The sequence below is a fragment of the Epinephelus lanceolatus genome, chromosome 12 (assembly GCF_041903045.1).
Source record: "Epinephelus lanceolatus isolate andai-2023 chromosome 12, ASM4190304v1, whole genome shotgun sequence".
NCBI classification, from domain to species: domain Eukaryota; kingdom Metazoa; phylum Chordata; class Actinopteri; order Perciformes; family Serranidae; genus Epinephelus; species Epinephelus lanceolatus.
This window is the reverse complement of record NC_135745.1, coordinates 19,775,961-19,795,869: the sequence shown is the minus strand read 5'-3', so window position 1 is coordinate 19,795,869 and position 19,909 is coordinate 19,775,961. Positions and strand designations below refer to the sequence as shown.

Below are 19,909 nucleotides of genomic sequence, written 5' to 3'. Positions count from 1 at the left end.
ACTGAGACTTTTTTCTACAGTTTTGGAGGACATACTTTGCGATGACTTTTGTTCATGGTTTATGACGACATACTATACTATGACTTTTTTTCGTGGTTTTTGACAACATACTATACTATGAATTTTTTCATGGTTTTTGATGACATACTATAATGTGACTTTTTTTTCATGGTTAATGACAACATACTAAACTATGACTTTTTGCCATAGTTTTGTAGGACATACTATACTATGACATTTTTTTATGGTTTTTGACGACACACTATACTATGACCTTTTTTCTATGGTTTTTGACGACATACTATACTATGACTTTTTTTTATGGTTTTTGACGACACACTATACTATGACCTTTTTTCTATGGTTTTTGACGACACACTATACTATGACCTTTTTTCTATGGTTTTTGACGACATACTATACTATGACTTTTTTTCATGGTTTTTGACGACATACTATACTGTGACTTTTTCCCATAGTTTTGGAGGACATACTTTGCGATGACTTTTATTCATGGTTTATGACGACATACTATACTATTACTTTTTTTCGTGGTTTTTGACAACATACTATACTATGACCTTTTTTATGTTTTTTGACAACATACAATACTATGACTTTTTTCATAGTCTTTGACGATGTACTATACTATGACTTTTTTCATAGTTTTTGACGACATACTGTACTATGACTTTTTTCATGGTTTTTGACAACATACTATACCATGACTTTTTCATGGTTTTTGATGACATACTATACTATGACTTTTTGCCATAGTTTTGTAGGACATAGTATACTATGACTTTTTTTTTTCATGGTTTTTGACAACACACTATACTATGACTTTTTTCATGGTTTTTGACAACATACTATACCATGACTTTTTCATAGTTTTTGACGACATACCATACTATGACTTTTATTCATGATTTTTGACAACATACTATACTGCACTTTTTTCCATAGTTTTGGAGGACATACTTTGCTATGACTTTATTCATAGTTTTTGATGACATACTATACTATGACCTTCATTTCATGGTTTTTGACAACATACTATACTATGACTTTATTCATAGTTTTTGACGACATACTGTACTATGACTTTTTCATGGTTTTTGACAACATAGTATACTATGACTTTTTTTTCATGGTTAATGATGACATACTATACTATGACTTTTTGCCATAGTTTTGTAGGACATACTATACTATGACATTTTTTTATGGTTTTTGACGACACACTATACTTTGACCTTTTTTCCATAGTTTTGGAGGACAAACTTTGCCATGACTTTTATTCATGGTTTATGACAACATACTATACTATGACTTTTTTCGTGGTTTTTGACAACATACTATACTATGAATTTTTTTCATGGTTTTTGACAACATACTATACTATGAATTTTTTCATAGTTTTTGATGACATACTATACTATGACCTTTTTTATGTTTTTTGACAACATACTATACTATGACTTTTTTCATAGTCTTTGACGATGTACTATACTATGACTTTTTTTCCATAGTTTTTGAGGACATACTTTCCTATGACTTTTATTCATGGTTTATGATGACATACTATACTATGAATTTTTTTCATGGTTTTTGAGAACATACTATACTATGACTTTTTTCATGTTTTTTGACAACATACAATACTATGAATTTTTTCATGGTTTTTGATGACATACTATACTATGACCTTTTTTTATGTTTTTTGACAACATACTATACTATGACTTTTTCATGGTTTTTGATAACATACAATACTATGACTTTTTTCATAGTCTTTGACGATGTACTATATTATGACTTTTTTTCATGGTTTTTGACAACATACTATGAATTTTTTCATAAAAGGGTGGATTGCCCACTCCAGGTCGGGGGGGAGCTCTCGATTTACCGGTCGATCTACGTTCCAACCCTCACCTATGGTCATGAGCTCTGGGTAGTGACCGAAAGAACGAGATCGCGAGTACAAGCGGCCAAAATGAGTTTCCTCCGCAGGGTGGCTGGGCTCAGCCTTAGAGATAGGGTGAGGAGCTCGGACATCTGGGAAGTACACGGAGTAGAGCCGCTGCTCCTCCACATCAAGAGGAGCCAGTTGAGGTGGTTCGGGCATCTGGTAAGGATGCCTCCCGGACGCCTGCCTTGGGAGGTATTTCGGGCATGTCCAACCGGGAGGAGACCTCGGGGCCGCCCCAGGACACACTGGAGGGATTACATCGCCCGGCTGGCCTGGGAACGCCTCGGGGTTCCCTAGGAAGAGCTGATGGAGGTGGCAGGGGAGAGGACTTTCTGGGCTTCCTTGCTGAGGCTGCTGCCCCCGCGACCCGGACCCGGATTAGCGGAGGACGACGATGAGACGAGACAAATTTTTTCATGGTTTTTGATGACATACTATACTATGACCTTTTTTATGTTTTTTGACAACATACTATGATTTTTTCATGGTTTTTGACAACATACAATACTATGCCTTTTTCATAGTCTCTGACGATGTACTATACTATGACTTTTTTTCATTATTTTTTAATGCCATACAATACTATGACTTTTTTCATGGTTTTTGACAACATACTATAACTTTTTTTTTTCATGGTTTTGGACGACATACTATACTATGACTTTTTTCATGGTTTTTGACAACATACTATACTATGACTTTTTTTCATGGTTTTGGACGACGTACTATACTATGACTTTTTTCATGGTTTTTGACAACATACTATACTATGACTTTTTTTCATGGTTTTTGACAACATACTATAACTTTTTTTTTCATGGTTTTGGACGACGTACTATACTATGACTTTTTTCATGGTTTTTGACAACATACTATACTATGACTTTTTTTCATGGTTTTGGACGACGTACTATACTATCACTTTTTTCATGGCTTTTAACGACATGCTATACTCTGTCTTTTTTCATAGTTATTGATGACATACTATACTATGACTTTTTTTAATGGTTTTTGACAACATACTATACTATGAATTTTTTCATGGTTTTTGACGACATACTATGACTGTTTTTCATGTTTTTTTTTAATGACACTTTTTATGACTACTATGTCATGTTTTTTTCAAATGTACTATACTATGACTTTTAAATAAAAGTTTTTTAAGACAATATTTTCATGACATACCATATTATGACTTTAAGACAGGCTTCATCATTGTACTGCACAGTATACTGAATTATGGAAATTTATGACATAATAGGATATTTTAATGACATTGTTATGACTTTTTTTTAACTAATCCATAATATGAAATATTGCCTAGTACCACTTAGCTAGCTAATGTTGGAGCTCAGCAGAAGAGGACACCATTAACATTTAGTGAATGTGCTAGTCACAGGCATGAGCCTCCTGCCGAAAGTAGCACGCTTCCTTCTGATTGGTGATACGGTTGGAAAAAGCGTTGGGGAGAGAAAATAGTTCCTACACAGCTCACAAGGTCTGTGGATTATCTTGAATAAGTGGGTCATGATTTCTGGAAAGAGACATTGCTGTTGAGTTTTTCAAATGTATTTTTTTGTCACTTTGAGCACCACAAGCAGAGTGCCATCTAGTTCCATTATATTGGAGAGAAGGCAGACATTTCTATGGCCGATATCTCCAACACTCAGCAACTCACACCAAAATGATCAAGACTGATAAATAGCACTACATGTAAGAGGAAAAATTTGTATCTTTGATTTTGGGGTGAACTGTCCATTTAAAAAAAAGTGTCTCAAAAGTAATCCATTAAATGTAATCATTTTTAGACCTTTTTTTAAATAAAGGTCCTCAGGATTTCTGCATATATCCTGATTTTGTCTGGATACACAGATTCTATGGAGTCAATCCTCTAGGATAATCTGTAAGTGAATGCAAACGATTGCAGTATGCATTTGGCAAAGCACCAAAGATTTATTTCATTTGTACATAGATTGTAAACATACTGTAATTACACAGGTTTGAAAGCGGCTCTGAGGTCTATGCTATTATAGCTTTAAGCTAAAGAGGTGGAGATGCAAACAGATCGTGATCAAAGTCAAATCTGAGTCAGAGAAAAAAAGTGGAAGAGATCACAGTGCCTGGGCTCAGCAGAATCAATCACATGAACCCAAACACTTAGAGCCACTAATCCTCCTAATCTTAAATTATCATGGCCAAGGAAGGTAATACTGTATGTATAAGGCAGCGCAGAATCACAAAAAAGGGCACTTATCATTTCTGCTCTCAGATATCCAACAATTCACACATTCAACCCCACATTTTTCAGAATCCAGTTTTAATATTTTTGAATGAACAATTCAAGGCACATGAAAACATTTTGTTGACTGTTACAAAGAAAATCGACAGGGTTTTTTTGTCAATTTTGAAATAAAATCACTTATTGGATGAATTTAACTCCACAAAAAAGTAATGTTCAAACTTGATTGTTTTATCAAGATATAAACATGGTTGAAGAGCCAAATTTGTCCACATTTTATTAAAGAAACTGAGGTACAATATAACATCTGGGTGAATAAAGTTTGGAAGAGTAAGCCCTTACTTACAGTATTTATATTACTATCTCATTTTATTATGGCTTAATATCCCTACAAGCACACCAAATGGTATGTCATGAAAAAAGACAAAATGCTTTTCGAGTTAGGTTTTATGTTCCAGTTGTGTTTGCTCTCATAAAAATCAAATATTGAATGTTATATTATTTACAAAAGGATTATTTTGTACTTACAAATTTGAATGTTTTCAAAAGACATAATATTTCTTAGCAAATTTGTTTTTAACACATCAAATATATTCATTGGATTTTTTTTTTTTATATATAGTTTACCAAATACTTATTTAAACTCTAAGAGCTTGGGCACATGCACGTTTTTAGAGTGGATTCGGAACAATATTGTACAAAATAATAATAATAATAATTACAGTTTTATCAAAAAGCACTTTTTGTAGCACCTTGAGTGTTTTGTGATTCTGCACAAAAGCACCTCTGTGGTTGTATTCAGAGCAGCACCTGGAGCATCCAGAGAGGGAAGCGTGGTGGGAGGGGAAGGACAAGGGAGGATGGGGCTTGGGGTGAGTGGATCCTCTCTCTGTTGCTGAAAGTGCGCCACTGTCCGCCACGGCATCAAATGTCCTTTTCCTGATGTCACTCCCATTAGTACATGTAAGTTAAAGTCATGTGATTCTGGCCCTACAAGGGCGAGGAGTAGTTTCCCCAGGTCAGCGCTTTCATGACAGGGCAGAGGGGTGCTTCTTCTTCTCCGGGCTTGAGTGGATCTTCTCGGCAACAAAAGAAAACACAGGTTTTTTTGCTTCGCGGGGAGAGAAGGTAAAAGGTTGTCGGATCTCAGTGTGCGGGTGTTAATATGTACCCTCTGACCCTGTCCTTCAGCGGGGAGTAGGGGCGTGTCTAGCCGAGGAAACAGACGGGGCCGACCTCAAAGCCAAACCTCTGGTTCGATTCCCCAAAGTCATTCAGCATGACGTCAATGATGGGCAACTGGTCGATGCGGGGAGTGTTGATCTCCATCACCGTCTTTGAATAGCCCTGCTTCAGCTGTGAACACAGGACAGACAGCTATTTAGTGAGGTGCAGGAAGGTTAACAAAATCTTTAACAGCACTTTGATAATGAAAATTAAAAACTAAACAAAACAAAAACAACACTGGTGCCAATCATCTTGAAAAGCAGACAGAAAATGGATAAACTGATGGAGAAATAATACGGACTATCAAAAGCTCGGCTTTAAAGAGCTGAAATGTGATTGTATTGCTAGTACAAAGTAATGCTGAGCCATAATCATCATTTGACATATAATCAAAAACAGTTTTGATAACAAGCCTCTCAAATGTGAAGATTTGCTACTTATCTATTTTTTTTTTTTATATCAGTTTTAATTTCTTGTAAAGTTGTTTGCACAAAAGAAATAACGAGGATATCACCTAAAGCTCTGGATATTGTGATGGCCATCTGTCACTATTTTACAGACAAAATGATCATTTGAAATAATTTAAAGGTGTCCCTTTATCTGTTGTATAAGTGTAACAAAAGGTCCTAACTGCTGTTGTATCAACAAAAACTGTGCGCCATAGAATTTCTACTAGAGCTGCAACAAATAATTATTTTCTTTAGTGATTAACTTGTTGGTCATTTTTTCCAGTAATCATTTGATCAAAAAAAAAAAAAAAAAAAAATTGTAAAAACTGCCCATCACAGTTTCCCAACGCCTGCAGTAAAATCCTCCCTTTGGTTGTTTTGTTTGACCAAGGCTTAAAAACTGCCATATTCTCCATTTAATATAATAATACTAAGAAACCCAGCAAATATTCACATTTGAGAAGCTGAAACCATTGAATGTTTGTCATTTTTGCTTAAAAAAAAATTCAACTTAAATGAGCTGTATGCAACATTCAGAGCATATCTATGATACAGTCTGAGCCAGGATTGCCTACATAAGGCTCTCAACATGGAGGTGGCTAAGCCGGCAGCTAGCAGCTAATGGTGGAGGATCAAGGGGTGGAGCTGACTGAGAAACTGAGGACACTATCAGCAGACAGACAGCCTGTCATTCAAAGCGGCCCACCCTTGACTATGTAGAACTTTAAACCTTAGTAAAATTAAAACAGGTTAGTTATATAAAAATTTACCCCCCTGTACAGTTGCTATGAAGGGGGGAATTAGCTATAGATACAAAAACTGTTTTTTTGTACCAGGCTTTAAACATGTCTCTTTCTGCTGTAAAGTTGGGCATTTTAATGCAGGGGTCTATGGTGATTGACTGACTTCTGGTGCCAGCCTCTAGTGGCCATTAGAGGAACTGCAGCACTTATGTGTTGGCTTCATTTTCAGCCCTGGAGGTTGCTGCTTGATTACAACAGGTAGCAAGATCCCAGAGGCCCCACAATACGATATTATCACAATACAATATTATTGCACTATTAAGAATATTGCGATATGCTGAGTATTGCAATAAAATATATTGCAGTATACTGTGATTTATTACCTTCTTTCCACTGTAAATTGTGTCCCAAAAGGAAAACTTAAAATGTTTTTAGTCCATCCATCTAACTTTGCTGATTTTTATTGCAGCAAAATTTCAATCTATTTCATTATTCTAGTTGGCTATCAAAAGTTGAATTTGTACTTGTAATATTAATAATTTCTTATAATAAAAAAATCTGTATATGATACTTTATTGATATGATATTGCCACACAAAAATATTACTATGCTGTATCTATTTTTCCCCCCACCCCTAATAGCAAATAGTTGCTTGCTGCTATTTTAATGCTCTGAATGTGGTATACAGCTCCTTAAACTACTTTATCAACAATCCAAAAAAATTTGTGGATTGACAAATCAGTTAGTTGTCTCATTATTTCGGCTCTACTTTCCACATTAGTCACTAAACTTGAATACTGTAAATCTAGTACATAAACAGAAACAAAAATCAAATTCTGCATTCGATGCCTCGATTCTTTTGGTCTGTAAATGTTGTTATATGACATTTTTCTACAACAGTCTACATATTTGCAAGGATTAGTGGGATTTCATGGGATTTAGAAAAAAAGTTAGGAAATGAGTGTTTACCGAGCAGCCGTCCATCAGCGGCTTGATGAAGGGATTATTGTCGTAAGACATCTCCTCATCGTTGGAGCCCAGGAAGCGCAGCGCCTTGTCATAGTTGTCAGCCTTGGCGTCGTACCAGGCCACAGACTGATGGCAAATGTAGGTGAAGTTCTGCCGTGCCGAGGAGCTCAGCAGCTTCAAGAAGGTCATCTGCACTGTGTTGATGGTGCTTTCTGCCACGTCGACGTAGTTCAACTGGGGACAGAGAGAGGTGGAGGGAAGGACAAAGGGAGTGAGAGAGGGGAAAAACAACAGGGAGAGAAGTAGAGGAGGGGTGAGGGATGGTTTGACAGAACAGTTGTAAAGAAGGAAAGATGGGGTGGAAAGGACATTAAGGAAAGGAGGGAGGAGATATATGACAGAGGGAAGCAGGTTGGGAAAGAGAGAAAGATTTACTGTAAATGAGACAAAGTGATAAAGCAGCAAAATTGAAAAACTTATCTAAAGCGGGTGTCTACTGGGGGTTAATGGAAAAGAAAATAAGAAATCAAAAAGTCATGCGGGTGGACTCACAATTTTGCCACGTTTAAATTCACTGAACCATGAACCTGGAGCCTCCTTGGGCCAGTTGGATATTCTAACCTAGAATGAAAAACAAGCACAGATATTAAGTTAATGACAATTGAAGAGCATTAAAATGTGTCACTGCTGCAGCAGCTGTACACAGATCTTTATTAAACAGCTGCAAATAGCGCCGATGTGTTGTTGTTTTTTTTCCCCTTAACTGTATCTAACAGGTGTTAACATTTGCCGGTTACTTACTCCTGTGGATTTCTTATCTGGGTAGATGCACGTTTCTCCGCCTGCTGTGAAGTTACAGAACACTTTGATGGCGTCTCCTATGCAGCCCTGGTTTGGATCAATCCAGTATTCACCTGAGAGAGAAACAGAGCCTTGAGACAGAGTAGAGGCAGCAGTAAGAAGCACAGGTTTGGCCTCCTAGAGTGAATACTACCTCTGCTGTTATTTCATCCTCAACACAATATTGCTCAGCTTGCTTAAAAACACTGATCCATTATGTATTCCAGGTTGTGGTAGAGTGTCCGCAAGGAGGTTATAGCTGCCTGTTCTTACCAAGGGCAAAGCTCTGGTTTAGAGCTGCAGTGTTTAGTCTAATACAGGGGTGTCAAACTCGTTTTAGTTCAGGAGCTGCATACAGCCCAATTTGACCATAATTGAGCCGAACTTGTAAAACACAACACAAACACCCCCTAATGTTTCCCTTTCTCTTAGGGGCCGTTTATACGACAACGATTTCAGTAAAAACGGAAAAGTCTGTCCTTTGCGTTTTAAAAAACTTCTGTGTTTATATGACGATGTTATTGAAACGATCCCTGTTCACACGGAGCCGCAAAATCTACTGGAAACACTGTAGTATGCACGGCAGGTCAATGGGTGGCAGTGTAAATTTGCAAAGCAACACCACAGCATGACGGCATGCGCCTGCGCTGAAGCACCTTCCTCTCCAACGCCGTGATTACAAACCAAAACAAAGAAGACACACTGGCGAAAGCACGCACAGATAACTTTGTCTGGTTGGACGACGATGTGGAAATGCTACAGTAACAGATCTACACTTCACTTCAAATCAACAGGGTGAGCAGCACAAGCAGAGCTCAGCATTGTTGTTGTGACGGTCGGCATGCCTAGTGACTGGAACCGTAATGCGCATGTGCGAAAAGTCTCCGTTTTCAGAGGAACTGCATATTGCACGTTTACATGACAACGGAGACGCTGCCGTTTCCAAAACGTTGCACTCTGGAACCCGTTCTCAAATCGTTGCGTTTTCAGGCACCCAAAACGCCGCTGTCGTGTAAACGATCGGCCAAAACGCAACTAAAGTTTACCGTTTTCAGTTGAAATCGTTGTCGTCTAAACAGGGCCTTTGTGTAAAGAAGTACAAGTACATCCTGAAAACATTCATCCATTTACAAAACAGACGAACAGCCTGAGACATCTTAAAAAATATGTGCCCTAACAACAATATGTCAGTTTTTCCACATTCAGTCGGTCTACTACCCACATGTGAATACATTTCCACTGCTGTGTAGTGGAAGCTATGGAGGAAGCAGGTTGAGTTTTCTCCGGCCTTATACAACATTTACAAATCAAATGTTTGGCCAGTACCTCAGCAATAAGCTTCCACCAATTTTGTTTAAAGATAGAGGTCTGATACAGCTGCTGATTCACAATATTTTGCACAGTTTTATCTTTAAAGAAGACCACAATAAGTATTCTTTTTTTTTTTCAGAGAAATGAATTCTGGTCAAGGCGAAAAGCCTCTGAAGCAGCATTTTATATGAAGTAGGCTACACACAGTTTAACTTGCTCCTTAAACCTGGCACCTCTTAGCCTTCACAAGTGCATCAATATTAGGTGTGTAAAGTCATCCAGTGGGCCGGATTGGACCATTTGGTGGGCTGGTTCAGGCCTGTGAGCCGCATGTTTGACACCACTGGTCTCATTTGAGTTTAGTTGATCTAAATAATGTTAATTAGCAGATATTTTGAAAATCTATTAATCATTTTTTAGGCAAAAATCCTCACATTTGATGGTTCCATGTTTTAAAATGTGAGAATTTGCTTCATTAAACATATAAAAGTAAACTAAATATTTTTGGTTTTTCCACTGTTGAACAAAACAAGACATTTGATGGCATGATCTTGTGCTTTAAGATTTTGAGAAGGGAATATTTCACAACTATTTAAATAATGGTTAGTTGCAGCCCTACTTTAGTTTTAAATACACTATGATGCTTTTGGTTAGCCACACACACACACTAAATGCTATTTCCTGCATTTCTATACATTCATATTATATCGATCTAGCAAATAACAATGACATTGGTTGTTTTTGCTATGTCAAATTTTATATCAAAGCAATTCACCATTCACTAAGAGCTCTGTCCGTCACTGCCTTATTTTTGATTGATGTTTATGTTTTTTACAATCATCCATCCATCCATCCATCATCTGTAACAGTTTATCCTAGTCAGGGTCACTGGAGGGCTGCACCCTATCCCAGCTGACACTGGGCAAAGGCGGGGTACACCCTGGATGGTTCGCTGTACTATCACAGGGCTGACACACAGAGACAGACAACCATTCATGCTCACATTCACACTTGGGCAATTTAGAGTCAACATTTAATCTAACCTGTCTTTGGACTGTGGGAGGAAGCTGGAGTACCTGGAGAAACCCCACGCTGACATAGGGAGAACATTCAAACTCCGCACAGAAGGGCCAGGGAGCCTCTTGCTGTGAGGCAACAGTGCTACCCACTGCACCACCGTGCTGCTGTTTTAAGATAATATTAAATGTAAATAAAGATGTAAACTAAATACATTTTAAGTAAAAAAAAAACATGCTCAACATTGTCTCTCAACTTCTCTCTTGCTCTCTGTCTCTTAAGGATTTTGGCAGTTGGATATTAAGAGGACACTGTTAAAGAGATTTGGTGAGCAAATTGAACTGAAACTAATAAAGAATGGGGACAACACTCAGTCACTTGTTTACTACTGATGCTGACCTATACTGTATGTTTACCGTGTGTTACTGCTACAGCTGTAGACCAAACACTACTATTGATGAATTCTGTCCCATTGTTAATACTAATACAAACACCGTCTCCGTCCTACCGTCTGGGTAGTCAGGCTGGCTGAGGTGCAGGTCGTTACAGGTCCTGGCAGGATTGTCTTGGGTGCCCATGGGGAACTTCATGCGCTCGATGTCCTGTTTGAGGTTGTTGAGAGATCCGAAGACATCCTCCATTCCCTCCATACCAACACCATTTACACCGTAGTCTGCCAGCGCCTCGTCTCCCTGCATCTCAGTGTCACGCCTGGTCTTTCTGGCAGACTGCTGGATGGGCAGTGGCTGGACGATGTCGCCAGGTGGACCCTGCAATACGGAGGTTAAGGTCAAGCACATTACTGCTGTTAGAAGAGTCTTCATGGTCAGGAATAGGCCTGTATCCAACGATTATTTTTTTGCCCTTTTTTTTTTTTTTTTGCTACAAGCGGACCAGATGAAATGTCTTGCGTGAGAAAGCTGCTCTTGAGTGGTCAGAAATTCCCAAAATCCAGGAAGTAAACCAAACGTTGAAGAAGAGTACACTTGCAAGATAAATGTGACACTTTCTAATGTCACAATGGAGGGACAACTACGCAGGTTGATTTTAGCGCTGGTCATCGTGGACTACATTGCTGTCATTGTTCATTTTAGTCAAACCATACAGTTTGAAAACGAGGCGCGGCTCCAACTAGAAAACAATGTTTTGATGCATTGGATGTGCTGAATGTGCATATTAAGGCAGTACAGGAGGAGGTGCACATTAATAATCCTCCAGGACTGTAATATGCTCATGTTTAACCCAAACAATGTGCCATGTGACTGCAGTTGGTTCAGATCGAGGTTGGAACATGTTCTCACCACAAAAACCGCACCACAGATTGTTTGTAACCAGACTGAGACCACCTCTTCAAGAAGGTCTTGGTCTGGTTGTTTTGGTGCACACCTGAGTGCAATTGCTGAGTTCACACCTGCCCAAATGAACCGCACTTAGGGGGCAAACCAAACAGGGCAGGTGTGAAAGCACCCTTAAGCTGTCCTGTGAAGTGAAGGCAAAAAGCCCCCCCCCCCCCAAAAAAAAAGAAAGACAATAAACAGGTAACTTACAGGTGGTCCAGGTGGTCCAATCACTCCAGTGTCTCCCTTCTGACCTGCTGAACCCTGACAGAAAACAAAATACCATGGACATAATTAAAAAGAACCCCATTCTCATAAAACACATATTGACCAATGAACAGCAGCGAAGCACTGAAGAGGATAAAACCAAAACTCACAGTTGATCCCTTGGCACCTTTCTGTCCTTGAGGGCCCTGTTGAAAAAGCAATATTAAAAGATGAACAACAGTCATGATGTAACAGACTGGAACGATGCTTCATCAATAAGAAATGGAACTTACAGAAATACCAGGGGGACCAGGAGGGCCTAGAGGACCTTGGAGACCACCAGCACCCTTAGAACAGAGAGTAGATGAGATCAGTCAGAATGCAATTAATAGATGTTTCATATAAGCTACGAAGTTTGATTCATTTGTCCAAAATATCTTGCAGTTAGGGCTGTATACATGGTTGAAAATTTGGTTAATGTATAAGCATGGCGAGTGCATGCTAAATTATGTACTGTATGTATGTATGTAAGATGTGTTCTACTGTTATACATTACATCAGATAAAACTTCACGTGTAAAGACCTTAGTTTATATCTAAATTATCTCAATCACTCATTTGGACACCAGAAATTAGTAAATGATACTGTCTTCATGTGATGCTAACATCCTGTGATCCTCAAGTTCACTTCCTCCCCTATGACTGTACAGTACAGTAGTCCTGTGGGAATATAACCTCTAACTGTAAGAAAGACACCTTTGAAGTTTATGCAGCGCTTTGACTTTATGAGATTCACATTCCTGTGGAGAAGATGGAAGAGTGCATTTTAATAAAGCACACTCTGCCTGACACTTACAGCATCACCCTTGCCACCTGCAGAACCCTGAGGTCCAGGCAATCCTCTGTCTCCCTTCTCTCCGGGCTCACCAGGAGGTCCAATCAGACCGATAAGTCCCGGGTGACCCTGGAGGAAAAAAGGAAGAACAAAAAGAGAGACAAAAGCATTGAAATAAATTCAGAGAGCAAAACAGTATTTGTACTAATTATCCATTTGACAAAAAGCAATTTTCACATCTACTAAAGTTTCATTTCGGTTCATTCATCATCTGCAGAAAATGAAAGCAGTTTTTCACAGTGAAACCGAAATGCAAATTCAGCTGCGAGTTTATGCACAGTGTCCTGCCAGACGACCTCAGCACTGTCTTTTCTCTGCCTATAAATAATTAGTATGTTTATGGTGGTCGTCATATTTAACAATGGCGGTCTGTCTCGGCACCTGCTGCTGGCCAGAGTTACGGTTATCTGCGTCTGACTACTGCATGCTGGCATTTAACCAATGACCATTACAGCGATGATATTATTGAACTTATACATATTCATTCTCCACATTAAATCACCGTGAGAAAGCACAGAGCAGAAGCTTTCTCCATTTTTACAGGGAGAGACTGAACAAAGAGACAGAGGCAATAGGCCCAGATGTTTGCTTACTTTGGAAGCTGCAGATAAGGCGCATAAGGAGATATGAGAAATACACAATAAGGCAATTTGAGATTAGCATCGTAATAACGTCTTACCTTCTCTCCCTTCCATCCAGAGTCACCTTTCATACCGGGAAGTCCAGGAGGTCCCTGTGCAAAGAAAGAATCGGTTTGTGAGGCGTAACCGACAGTCAAATGAAAAGGCATTATCTTACAGTGACAGCCATCGCTGATCTCTGAACTGATGGTGTTCTCCATTCATCCTGCTGAGGTACTGCTGCAAGGAATACTTAAGGGGAGTAACTACAAATTAGTTTCCTGAATAATCAATGAATTTTGTCTAGAAAATGTCAGAAAAAACACCTGAAAAATCAATTGTATGATTTAAATGTCATGTTTTGTCTAACCAGTCATCTTTACAGCTCGACAATACTGTAATGCCACTACACCAAAATTGTGTATATTGTACATTTAAAAAAAAGAATATTTATTAAAGCGTTTGAGAATGAACCCTATAAAAAGGTAATTTCCAAACTATACAGTACAGGCCAAAAGTTTGGACACACCTTCTCATTCAATGCGTTTTCTTTATTTTCATGACTATTTACATTGTAGATTCTCACTGAAGGCATCAAAACTATGAATGAACACATGTGGAGTTATGTACTTAACAAAAAAAGGTGAAATAACTGAAAACATGTTTTATATTCTAGTTTCTTCAAAATAGCCACCCTTTGCTCTGATTACTGCTTTGCACACTCTTGGCATTCCCTCGATAAGCTTCAAGAGGTAGTCACCTGAAATGGTTTTCCAACAGTCTTGAAGGAGTTCCCAGAGGTGTTTAGCACTTGTTGGCCCCTTTGCCTTCACTCTGCGGTCCAGCTCACCCCAAACCATCTCGATTGGGTTCAGGTCCGGTGACTGTGGAGGCCAGGTCATCTGCCGCAGCACTCCATCACTCTCCTTCTTGGTCAAATAGCCCTTACACAGCCTGGAGGTGTGTTTGGGGTCATTGTCCTGTTGAAAAATAAATGATCGTCCAACTAAACGCAAACCGGATGGGATGGCATGTCGCTGCAGGATGCTGTGGTAGCCATGCTGGTTCAGTGTGCCTTCAATTTTGAATAAATCCCCAACAGTGTCACCAGCAAAACACCCCCACACCATCACACCTCCTCCTCCATGCTTCACAGTGGGAACCAGGCATGTGGAATCCATCCGTTCACCTTTTCTGCGTCTCACAAAGACACGGCGGTTGGAACCAAAGATCTCAAATTTGGACTCATCAGACCAAAGCACAGATTTCCACTGGTCTGATGTCCATTCCTTGTGTTTCTTGGCCAAAACAAATCTCTTCTGCTTGTTGCCTCTCCTTAGCAGTGGTTTCCTAGCAGCTATTTGACCATGAAGGCCTGATTGGCGCAGTCTCCTCTTAACAGTTGTTCTAGAGATGGGTCTGCTGCTAGAACTCTGTGTGGCATTCATCTGGTCTCTGATCTGAGCTGCTGTTAACTTGCGATTTCTGAGGCTGGTGACTCGGATGAACTTATCCTCAGAAGCAGAGGTGACTCTTGGTCTTCCTTTCCTGGGTCGGTCCTCATGTGTGCCAGTTTCGTTGTAGCGCTTGATGGTTTTTGCGACTCCACTTGGGGACACATTTAAAGTTTTTGCAATTTTCCGGACAGACTGACCTTCATTTCTTAAAGTAATGATGGCCACTCGTTTTTCTTTAGTTAGCTGATTGGTTCTTGCCATAATATGAATTTTAACAGTTGTCCAATAGGGCTGTTGGCTGTGTATTAACCTGACTTCTGCACGACACAACTGATGGTCCCAACCCCATTGATAAAGCAAGAAATTCCACTAATTAACCCTGATAAGGCACACCTGTGAAGTGGAAACCATTTCAGGTGACTACCTCTTGAAGCTCATCGAGAGAATGCCAAGAGTGTGCAAAGCAGTAATCAGAGCAAAGGGTGGCTATTTTGAAGAAACTAGAATATAAAATATGTTTTCAGTTATTTCACCTTTTTTTGTTAAGTACATAACTCCACGTGTTCATTCATAGTTTTGATGCCTTCAGTGAGAATCTACAATGTAAATAGTCATGAAAATAAAGAAAACGCATTGAATGAGAAGGTGTGTCCAAACTTTTGGCCTGTACTGTACATGAGCCTTCGACAGCTAAAAAACAAAAATACATTTAGAGTTAAACCAAGGTGGGAAAGTGAGGGTAATCTGACCATCGCACAAGAGGAATGGGAAGAGATATTTAGACAACAATGGAAAACAACAAGCTCTCCATCATGGAGAGAATGTAGTTTGAAGAATGTCATCAGTTACTTCTGTACTCCTGTTCAGAAAAAATCTTTCTCAAACCAGACAGACAAAGAAGCAAATCACTTTCATATCTTTTGATGGTGCCCCTCTGTCACTCCTTTTTAGATTAAAATTAATTGCATTCTTTTTTCTAGCCAAAATAACCTGTAATTTTGAACTGATGTACCTGATTAGATTGGAGAAACTCGAATAGAGGAAAAAGGATAAATATCTGCCAAGAATATTATTAGTGGCCTGTAAGAAATCCCTAACCAAAAAATGGCTGACAAAAGAAATACCTAGTATTGATAAATGGATTGACTTGGTATATAATATTTATGTAATGGAGAGAATGGCTTTTAGTTTGAGACCCAAAGGGAATTTTGGAGAACTGGACGAAATGGTTTGTATATGTCTCAAACATTAGACCTGATTTGGTGTGATAAGTAGCCCCCATTGTCTCAATAGCACAATCTATTTGTTATTTACTCTCATAATGCATTCATAAACTAATAAAAAAGAGAATTACAAAAAAAATAAATAAATTTAATCTCCAGATTATCAGTGTCTTTCAATGGCTAAAAGGCATGCAACCTAAGACCTTTTTAACAAGGAGTGGGCAGGCAGTGCTGCAGTATCGGTAAGCTGTTTTTTTAGTTATACAATAACTATAACTTTTTTTTTTTTTTTTTTTACTGAGCAGGTGAGAGAACACGTCTTACGATAGGTCCAGGAGGACCGTCTTGACCAGAAGATCCAGGGAGTCCTTGCTCACCCTGAAAATAAAGAAAAACATGATTACAGTATTTAACTAATAACATGAGAATAATCTAAATACTAGATTTTAAAGAAACTACTAATCCATAAACAAAAATTCATTTACCACTTTAAATTCTATGATGTGTCACTGCCATCAGGGTTTTATGTGAGTAAGAAAATAACAAATGTATGAGCAAAATGTACTCACCACAGGGCCAGGGATTCCACGCAGTCCCTCGGGACCACTCTTTCCAGCAGGACCCTGAGGTCCCACAGGACCAGTTTTACCAACAGGCCCCTCGGCTCCAGCCTCTCCCTGTAAAACATCAGCACAAAATAACATTTACTCCCTTTTCATGGGTGACAGTTAACTTGCACAGCAGCTGGATGCTCGTAATATGGCTACTGGTATGTGTGTGACAACATGGACATGCTACTGTTCATTCACAACAACAATTGCGGCTCCTAAGGTTAGACAGATGCTGCAACAGCATCAGTTATTTCAGAACTAGAGAGTATTTCTTCATTGTAAGAGGAGCATGACAATGAAGATGTAAAAGATGTTTTTATTCTTCTCTCGACTGGCTTTGGCTTCCGTGATAGATGAACAGTTTCCATTAGAGCTTTTCAGAAGGTTTTGTGTAACGCATGAGGGCTCATCAATTATGTATAATTGAGTCCTAACAAACAAGTTGAGTTCATTTCCTTTCTCAAAAACACTTAAAAAGCTGATTTTTTTTTGTCAAAATCTACAAATACAACTTGAAGCTGTTACTTTACGTGTATGGTCAAATGTGTCTCGTCACCAATGACAACCAGCCCTTTATGCAACATGATAATTAAAGCAATCCTGCAATGTTTTCCTTCCACAAAAAACCTAAGATTGGAAGGATTTGAGGATTTGCAACATCCAAACAGATCAAATGTTACCAGATCTCGCCTGTTGTCTCCGAGCAGGAACATCAAGTTCTTACGTATTGAAGTTCCACAGATGTCATATCGACGAGGATGATAGGAGGAGGGGATTAAATTGCTCTGACAACCAATTAGGCCTGGATTTGACACTCTAGGATCATCACACAGGCTTTGTCTTGTCTCCATCAAATCAACTCTAATCCCTTACCTCAATGTGGACAGAATGTGCACTTTGTATATCGTGCGCGTCTGTGTGAGGGATGGAGAGCGACAAAGAACAAAAGAAAGAGCGAGGCTATGTCTGAGGTTTGTCAGGTTCTCTGTCTGTGCATGTCTTTGAACCAGCTGATTTGGAGACAAACAATTTCTTTAAGGCGTACAAAGGTTTTTTTCTTCTTCTATTTGATGCTCCTCAACTGTGCAAACAGTAGCATGTTATGGATTTTAACAAAGCAATCAAATCCACTGATAGCCTCAAGAAACCCCTAACGCTTCTTCGGTGAGACAAATTGGCCAATTTTCTCAAAAATACAAGATCTGAGCTGAACAGATAAACGTACACCTGAGCAGGATATTACAGGAAAACGTTTAAATGTGTGTTACTTCGCCCTTTATATCATCCTCTGGACATCTACCTTTACAGACATTTCATTCAATATTGTTTGACATTTTGGCAGCAAAGTCTTGCAGCCATTTATGGAAACAAAGCTAGTCAATTTAAAGGAATATTTCACCCCCAAAATGACCATTTGTCTACCAATAACTCACCCTGTCATAAGCTGAATTTGCAAAGAAAACTTTGCTTTTCCCTCGTGCCTCGACAGTAAATGAAGAACTCAAAAACGGAGAAAATTCTTGATTAATTGAAGTCATTGGGGGCCGCGTTTAACAACAGTGAGACTGTAGCAAAACATCTGTTTACAAACTTTCAAACAACTTGCGCAGTATAATTCAAGTCTCATTTATCCAGTCGTATGCTCAGTACTTCCGAAACACATTCATTTTCACTAAAACTTTACTGTTTAAAATATCTCTACGCTCGTTTGAGCCCCTTCACTGGCAAGGAGAGCTCCAGTCACTCAGTCATGCTTGTCACATCCTGGCCAATGAATGAGCTATCTGTGCGTGAGACTGTTTAGCGCAAGTGTTTTGAATAGTAACGTTTGTGTGAAAATGCATGTGTTTGGGAAGTACTGAGCATAGGACTTGATAAATAAGACTTAGATTATACTGCACAAGTTGTGTAAGAGTTTGTAATCGTATGTTTTGATATAGTTTAGCTATTGTTAAACATGGACCAGGACGAAGGAAGAAAAAGAAGAATTTTCTCTGTTTTCCGATTTTTGGTCACCATGGAGGCATGTGTGAAAAAAAACAGGGTGAGTAACTGATAAACAAAAAATAATTTTTTGAGTGAAGTACTCCTTGTTTTGGGTCCCCGTTTTGTTTATCTCGCGCATGAGGAAGCACATGCCCAACATGCGTGCGATACACAGTCTTATCAATAACATCACACTAGCTGCATTTAAAGTAGCCACACTTAAACAGAAAAAAAAACAAAAAACAGTTTGAAACCGGAGGCGCCACAACTAAGCAAATGGACGGATACAATTAATGAGATCGATGAAATGGAGATGATAAACCACAGCATTAGAAATCTAGATAAACCATTTGATATAAGATGGAAGAGACTGCAGAAAATACAAAAGTAATGAGGTGGGGGGAATGAGGGAAGAAAAAAGGGGAGAAGGGAAAGATCTGAAGGGGCAAAGAGAAGAAAGAAATCTACTTTTTCTAGGATATCTCCCGAACCAAACCTATTTATTTTGGTAATCCTATGTATGTATGTAAGAATGTATCTATGTATTATTATCTATATTACTGTCCTATCTATTTTATTATTATTTTGTTTGTTTGTTTTTCTTGGTTTTGTTATTTGAGATGTTGGGATCATGGCTGGGGTAGGAGGGATGTACAGTAGCTATTGTAAAGATTTGTTTCTATGAGAAGCAGCCCAACTACTGTAAGAAACTATAATTTTGACAAATACAAAGTATGAAAAAAAAAACAAAAAAAAAAACACTATTCCACTCAGCTATAAGTGGCGGTAACATGCCAATATATTCTG

At 38.7% G+C, this 19,909-nt stretch overlaps 1 protein-coding gene across 2 annotated transcripts in view; it reads right to left on the bottom strand.

The window, feature by feature from the left end:
- Positions 1–3,901: 3,901 nt before the first annotated feature.
- LOC117271663 (collagen alpha-1(XI) chain-like) overlaps positions 3,902–19,909 on the bottom strand; it is a 106,595-nt gene continuing 90,587 nt past the window's right edge. For both annotated transcript variants that reach the window (XM_033649985.2, XM_033649986.2), the window contains 12 exons: positions 17,075–17,182; positions 16,830–16,883; positions 13,885–13,938; positions 13,167–13,274; positions 12,605–12,658; positions 12,482–12,517; positions 12,315–12,368; positions 11,276–11,537; positions 8,401–8,513; positions 8,152–8,220; positions 7,600–7,833; positions 3,902–5,567 (listed from right to left, as the gene is read on the bottom strand). In XM_033649985.2, coding sequence (XP_033505876.1) covers positions 5,421–5,567; positions 7,600–7,833; positions 8,152–8,220; positions 8,401–8,513; positions 11,276–11,537; positions 12,315–12,368; positions 12,482–12,517; positions 12,605–12,658; positions 13,167–13,274; positions 13,885–13,938; positions 16,830–16,883; positions 17,075–17,182 — 1,293 coding nt within the window. In that variant the 3' untranslated portion in view covers positions 3,902–5,420. The remainder of the gene's footprint in view (positions 5,568–7,599; positions 7,834–8,151; positions 8,221–8,400; positions 8,514–11,275; positions 11,538–12,314; positions 12,369–12,481; positions 12,518–12,604; positions 12,659–13,166; positions 13,275–13,884; positions 13,939–16,829; positions 16,884–17,074; positions 17,183–19,909) is intronic.